General features: G+C 36.0%; 1 protein-coding gene across 1 annotated transcript; it reads left to right on the forward strand.

The window, feature by feature from the left end:
• The first annotated feature begins 2,873 nt into the window (after positions 1-2,873).
• Positions 2,874-3,686, forward strand: LOC126176493 (soma ferritin-like). Its single transcript, XM_049923648.1, has 4 exons — positions 2,874-2,885; positions 3,065-3,147; positions 3,190-3,449; positions 3,574-3,686. Exons 1-4 carry the CDS (start codon positions 2,874-2,876, stop codon positions 3,684-3,686), a joined length of 468 nt encoding a protein of 155 aa, XP_049779605.1.
• The last annotated feature ends 4,341 nt before the right edge of the window (positions 3,687-8,027 follow it).

The following is an 8,027-nucleotide window of genomic DNA, read 5'->3' on the forward strand; positions in this document are numbered from 1 at the left end:
TTGCTTCATTTTCACATATTATCCATCCATCAATTAAAGTTGCTCACAGATGCATATAAAAGAACATGACACAATCCTAGCTTTCAGAAAGTTTGTTCCTTTCTCAAGGAGGAAGGATAGGTTGTGGAATGTTAGAAAGGAAAGCAAGGAAAGCCAGGTTACTCGAACACCAGGATGAATTGGAACCACCTGCTGTGAGGACAAGAAGAGGCAATAAACTTTCATCTCTCCTCACCTTCACAACAGGTGTGTCCCTCTCATCAGAAGCTCTAAGTGCCCTGTCCTTCCTCAAACTACACCTTTCTCCTTTCTAAGGAAGGAAATTATAGTTCTGAAAGCTTGGTCAGTATTATATTCTTTTATATGTATCTATCAGCACTGCTAATTTTTTTAAGTCTTGAAGTTACATACTAGCCAGCAGTACTGTCCTTGAATTTCATAGTTTTCTTAGATGAACATTTCTTTTGATGGTAATTTAATGTCTTATATATCACCCAATGATTTATTCTTGAATTTTTCTATATGCCTAGTTGTTCCTCCACTGCCTCCACTATTTCATTTATCAACATTACCCATTAATCTTCCATTGTATTTCTTTCAACTATTTCAATCAGTCAATCCAAGACAATGACCTCATGGAAAGCAGGTAGATGAAATACACAAGATCGTGGTGTATGTGTGTAGCTGAAGACTGCAGCGCATGAAAAAGTTTAGGGTACAGTTTTATAAAGCAGTTGGTGTCAAATAGAGCATGATAATTATAATGAAGGTAATATATTACTGAAAAAACAGGAAAACTTATTTACCAAAATTAGTTCTACATGTGACTGTGAACAAACAAGGACTTTTGTAAACATGCTGAACCATATAAAATAAAATTTAAACTATCTTCTATAAATATAGTTAGGTAATAAGCTGCAAGTAGTTATGCTGGAATGGAAAGTGTTAAACTGCACTGTTTGTTATGTTGAAAACTTCTGTTTAGAACACATCTTTACATCAGTTTTTTGTGTACTATGTAAACAGATATGAGACATCCAATGAAAGCCAAAACTAAACACTAATTCACATATTTCCTATGTAATTCTCAATAATATATCTATTCTTAATAATATATCTATTATTGCAAGTTATCTTATATGTATGAAAGCAGACTATCACTTATCTTAGCTGCACGGGAAGACCCAGTTTAAAATTAAAAACAAATAGTCCCAGATACTTCTAATATCTCATCAGAAGTCTTTGTTGATCTGTGATTTACAAAGTGGCAACCAGATTTCAAGATTTAAAAATAATTTCCATGCAGAACTTTCAGACTTGTCCAACCAGAATGAGACTCACTATTCTGGAGTAGTCTTCAAATAGCTCTCTCCTGACATTAAGTAAGAATTTGAGAATCTGTATCAGTTTAAAAGGAAATTAAAGACTACTTATTAGTCACTCCTTATGCAAATTATCTGATTATATAGATTTGAGAATTATAGAACACTTTATGCTGCATGACAAGTAGCAATGCCCTTTGTAAACGTCACTCTTTGATACAAGGTGTACAACTTTGCTTCTGCCATTTGCTGATATGTCACTTCAGCGGTAAGCAGTGGCCAAAAGAAACAGATCACAGATGTCAGGCAGTTAGCCTGGACCTCAGTCAACATAACCTCATTCAAGCATTAGTCGATTTGTGTCTAGATCATAAAGTTGTTCTTGATTTAAAATGTTAGTTTACGAGCCTAATACTCATAATTTGCGGGAGTTGTTACTGTTTTGTTTCATTATGAAAAAAACAGCAGCTGAGTCTCATTGATTGCTCTCAAGTACATATGGTAAAGACGCTATTAGTGAAAGAACATGTCATGAGTGGTTTCAATGCTTCAAGAACCATGATTTTAATGTCATAGTCTGGTATAGTGGCGGAAAAGAGAATGTTTTCGAAGATGCAGAATTGGAGACATTGCGTCAAACTCAAGAAGAATTGGCATTATTAGTGGGAGTGAGACAGCAAGCCATTTCAAAACTTCTCAAGGTTATGGGCATGATTCAGAAAGAAGGAACTTGGATGCCATGTGAGCTGAAACCAAAAGATAAACAGCATTTCTGTGTTTGTGAACAGTTGCTTCAGAGGAAAAAAAGGAAGGGATTTCTGCATTGCATTGTGGCTGGGGACAAAAAATGGGTTCATTATGATAACCCTGAATGCAAAAAATCATGGGGATATCCCGGCCATGCTTCCACGCAGATGGCCAAACCAAATATTATAGGCTCCAAGATTATACTCTGCATTTGGTAGGACCAGCTCGGCATCATGTACTATGAGGTGTTAAAACCAAGTGAAACAATCACAGGTGCTCATTATCAAATGCAATTAATGTGTTTGAGCAGAGCATTAAAAGACAAATGTCTACAATACAGCAAGCGGACAATAAAGTGATTTTGCAGCATGTCAACACTCGACTCCACATGGCAAAAGAGGTCAAAACATACTTGGAAACATTAAAATGGGAAGTCCTAACCCACCCATCATGTTCTCCAGACATTTCTCCCCCTGACTATCACCTGTTTAGATCAACGGTACATGACCTGGCTGAACAACATTTCTGATCTCATTAAGAAGTCACAAATTGGATCGATTCATGGATCTCTTTAAAAGATGAACAAATTTTTTGACACAGTATTCGTACACTGCCTGAAAGATGGGAGAAAGTAGTGGCCAGTGATGGAAAATACTTTGAATGATACATGTGTAAACAAATTATTTCATTAAAGCCTCAAATGTTGGGAGAAAAGCGGCAGAGGCAAAGTTGTACACCTTGTAGATACCACTGTGATCATGTTGATATTAAACTGATAATGGGAGATAAGTAGCAGCTTTTAATATGACCAATAAAGTAATAGCTCACAGAAGTTGTTTGAATTTTACTATATTAAACATAGCTTGAGTAAGAACAGTTAGGTTACAGTAGTTTAATGCATATATTGAATCATTTAACAATCCTGAAAGTTCTTCTTCACACTTTTATCTATGTGACTGAATGAATGAAGAATTTATTAATTTGTGTTTATTTAGGGGCAGGGAAGGAGGCAAGTATGTGCGTGTATATGTAACTGCTTACACATAGCATTCAGACATGGGTGTTTTGTGCACAACAGGTACTATTTTATCTGTTTATAGGCATGTTATTTTGGCCGCAGTTCCATTGAGCTTCCAGGATGCAGAAAATTTTTCCTAAAACAAGTGAGAGAGGAAGAAGAACATGCTACTTTATTAATTGATTATGCTAACTCCAGAGGAGGTATTGTTGAGCTTCAAGATATTAGAGCTCCAAAAGTCATTGACTGGTGCTCCCCACTGAATGCATTGCAGAATGCTCTAGAGCTTGAGATGTCAGTTACAAAGGTGACAAATTATTTACATACAAATAAACATAAATTTGCTCAACTTATATTTCTAAGTAAAGTTTGCCTTGTTTTTTAGGATTCTGAATGAAAAACCTTTGAAATTTAAAAATCCAAGAAATTGGAAAAAATGAGCAAAAATTTTACTTTATTAAAGTTATTGTACATTTATGCCTTCAGAAAGTGTCCATATATTTTTATTTAAAGATAAGACTTATGAAACAGCAGAAGTTCCTCTCTTTTTATATATGCTGATCAGTAAATGGTGTAGCACAGCTGCTTATTACTCTTAATCCCACATTGATGATAATTTTCCTTTGAGCTTGAATGTTGCAACATTATGAATGAGTGACTGTAGGAGATTCAAGAGGAGTAACATTTAACAATTCTAAAATTGCGACAGTTGAAAAGGTCTGACAGAAACATAAACAAAACTATAAAAAGTCTAATTTTTAGAATTGGTTCTTAATTCATTAGAATAAAACATTAAATATGGAGCAGAAAAGACAGAGAGAGTAAATGCTCTTGTTACCTCATTGTCAATGATGGTTCTACAACACAACCATTTGTAGATACTTACATTTTTCCTTATTTATTGTAATGAATTTTAGTCTTGCTAATGTGTATGCCACTCCTGAAAGTTAAATGATCGTGACGTACTTCCACCATGTCACTCAGACAAAATGAAATCATTCAATGCTGTCCTGCATATAAGACATTGCCCTCTAACCTATAATTTCCTCCATCATAAAGAGTCTTCTGAATGAAACACTTGTGGTATCATCATAATATTGTGCCCTATTTTAAAACCACCATCATCATCAATGAATGATATATATTTCTAGTTGCATTCTGTTTTTTTGGCAAATGGCAAATAGACACTCTTCATCCATTTTATTTATTATTACATACAGAACATATTTTAATTTTGAATGTAATAAATTTCTTGTGGGTAGAAAATTTTTTACCCATAAATCAACCTGTCTCATCTTGCACAATGTCCTCTGAACCATGGAAGAAGAGCAACAAGCAAATTCCATGATCCTAAATTTTTGGAAAGCTTTTGACATAGTGCTACACTCCAAACTGTTAACAAAGATCCAAGCAAATGGAATAGGTTTTCAGATATGAGGGTGGTTTGAGAAGTTCTCAGAGTCACCATGAGAGGTCAGTGTTGTTCACATGATATTCATTGGACTGTTCCCTGTAAAAATGTGCCATGTCAGTGCTCTTGGAAGAGAGCTGTGCTGGAGACATGGCTCTGTTGTTGTTCCCGTGTTGTGATTTGCGAAGATGGAAAAATCGAGATTCAAGCAGTGATTAAGTATTTCATAAAAAAAGGTATGAAAGCAAAAGACATTCATGCTAATTTCCAGAATACACTGGAGGACTCTGATCCTTCATATTCAACTGTTGCCAAGTGGACAAATGAATTTAAATTTGGTCAGAAGAGCTTAGATGATGGTCCATGCAGTGGTCAGCCAAGTTGTGTCACTACTCCAGGAATCATTGCAAAAGGGTACAAAATGGTGATGGAGGATCACCAATTGAAATTGCATGAAATTGCTCATGCTTGCCAGATGTCATCTGAAAGGATATATCACATTTTAACTGAAGAATTAGAAAAGAAAAAATTTTCTGTAAGATGGATGCTGCGACTCTTGATACTGGATCAAAAACACATGAGAATGGACATATCGGAACAATGTTGGCCCATTTTAGGAGAAACAGACAAGATTTTTTGCATTGGTTTGTGACCACAGATGAAACTTGGGTCCACTACTATAACCCAGAGACAAAACAACATTCAAAGCATTGGAAACATGCTGCTTCTCTGTCACCAAAGAAAGCAAAGACAATTCCTTCGACAGGAAAGGTCTGGGATGCGAAGGGGATTCTGTTTGTAGATTATCTCCCCACTGGGCAAAAAATTACTGGAGAATACTATACTAATGTTCTGGACAAATTTCAACAAAAGATACGTGAATAAAGGCCAGGTTTAGCAAAGAAGAAAGTCATCTTCCATCAAGACAATGCACACCCGCACACATGTTCTGTCGCCCTGGCAAAATTACACGAACTAAGGTCTGAGTTGTTGCCTTACTGACTTTATTCACCTGATATTGCTCCATCACACTTCCATCTCTTCCTAAAACTGAAAATTGTTCTTGGTGGATGAAGATTCACTTCAAACGAAGAATTGACAGCCAGAGCTGACAACTATTCAGCAGGCCTGGAGGAAACTCATCTTCGAGATGGGATCTATGTACTGGAAAATTGTTTGACCAAGTGCATTAGTCTACAAGGAGACTACATTGAAAAATAAAAAAGTTTCAGTGATGTAAGTACTTTTTTTTCTATTCTGTTCCAAGAACTTTTCAAACCACCCTTGTATGTGAATGACTCAAAGACTTTTTAAGTAATAGAACTCAGTTTGTTGTCCTGGATGGAGAGCATTCATTGGATATAGGGTATTATCAGGAATGCACCAGGGAATTGTGATGTGACCACTCTTGTCCTCTGCATACATTAGCATTCTGAGAGAGAGGGGTGAGCAGTAATCTGCAACTGTGTGCTGATAACACTGTTTTGTATGGGATGCATGATTCTGCTGCCACCAACATACATCTCTAATAATGACCATGAAGACAAGAGAAGATAAATCAGGGCTTGTATGGAAGCTATAGGTAGAAGCTATAGATAGTAGTTTTTCATTTGCTTCATTTGTGCATGGAGCAGAAAAAGGAATGACCCGCAGTGGTATAAGGTATCCTCTACCACACACTGTATGTGGAGTATTTATGTGGCTGTAGATGTTAATCTTTATTTTTCATTCCTGCACTTTGAGTTCTTGTTCATTTCAACATACATTAGTATTTAGAAATTAATAGACAACAGTATTTGTTAATGAACTAAACAGCCTCATAGCGGGAAAATTCTATTTTTAAATGTGTTCTTTTCAATACATCATTGTTGGTTAGTAATATATTTAAATGTGAAAACCATTCAAAAACAGCACTGCTCACAATAACTTACCCAGAATTATTAGTTTCATGATGAATGGCAAAATAGATTCGAGATTTCATGACAAATTGTTCTGGACACACTTGCTATCACTCAATATTTTATATGTATTCCAGCTTTCTTCAGACTGATTATGAATTGATTCATTTATCTATGTGGCTGGGCAGGATGCGAGTTCAGTTTGTTCACATCATTTATTTGTGGGGGCAGCAGCTGCTGTTGCCCTGCAACATTACCTATGATTAGTGGTAACTACTGCTGCTAGCAGTGAGGAAGAGGACGAGTGCACAGCCTGTTAAATGGCTTGTCTGCATAGGGGTTTCATTGCACACTGTTCCTTTGTTTCCTTACATAAGCAAATAACAATTAGTAAGATGGCCTATGAGATCAGTCAGTGAAATACTGATGTCCAAGACAAGAGTAAATTAAGTAATGAAACAAGGAATTAATGATATGATTTCTCTGGGTATTAATGTATGTTTAGCACATGTTTGGATTATACTATTGCTTTATTCATAGAAAGTTGCTTTGCTATGAATAATGATCTTACATATACCATACACAATGGTCCAATTAGAATCAGAAGTAGTTGTAGCAAAGCAATTGCAGGCAAATAAACAGGTACCTACAGCACAGTCACTATATGTTGCACTATGTTCAAAATTCAAATTCTCAACTCACAAACTGATAAACTGAAGACTAACTTCTCAACAATCCCATAGGTATATTCCTACCTAGGAACTCAAACACATGTGGTCCCTGGCTGTTCTAGCCCAGCTTACCCTCATGACTCCCTCCAAACAGCCCAAGATGCTGCTCCAGGCGGGTGTAAAAATGAATGTGCACAACGGAAAATAATAAATGTTAAAATGATGATTTGTCACTGTCTGACTACCCCCTGAAGCAGATCTTAGGATCTTTTAACGCACTTTTTAACATATAAATTACAATCTAAACATAAATGAATGATGAAGGCAACTAATACTTCTAAATGATAAACATTGTTGTTCAGTATACATTTATTACAGATTAAAATCAACCCTTTAAGTACAGTTGTCTATATTTCCTAACTAAAATTGTTAATCAATTGCCCAACTCTGCCCCTTATTATGACTGCATGGTCTAATATAACTAATGCAAAATGACTAACATCATCTATGTACCAAACACTAGAAGACACTACTTTCAAAGATGATCTACTGTGGTGTGGAACCTCAGTGGAAATAAACTAATTTGATCAACTAACATGATCACAGCTGTTTAGCTTTATAGCCCTAATAAGCCAAAGCAATTTGTGATATCACCATATGTACTGCATTTGGTGCATTGAAGTGATGGTTCTCGTACTCGTCTGCGACGATGGAAAAACCCCAGCCACAAATAAATGCTTTCAAACACTAGGACAGCAGAAGTCGGTCCTCTGACTAATATACTCTAATACTGTCTTCTCCTCTCTGTGTTCTACAGATGAGAAATGTGAACTTCCAGCCACAAGAACGGAGTTCAGGTAACATCTCAACATAAGTATAGGCAGAAGAAGTTCTCTCAATTAATGAACACTATGTATTCAAAGACGGCTTCCACTCTGGAGGTGAACTCCAGAATCATAT

This window comes from Schistocerca cancellata, chromosome 3, assembly GCF_023864275.1.
Source record: "Schistocerca cancellata isolate TAMUIC-IGC-003103 chromosome 3, iqSchCanc2.1, whole genome shotgun sequence".
NCBI lineage: Eukaryota > Metazoa > Arthropoda > Insecta > Orthoptera > Acrididae > Schistocerca > Schistocerca cancellata.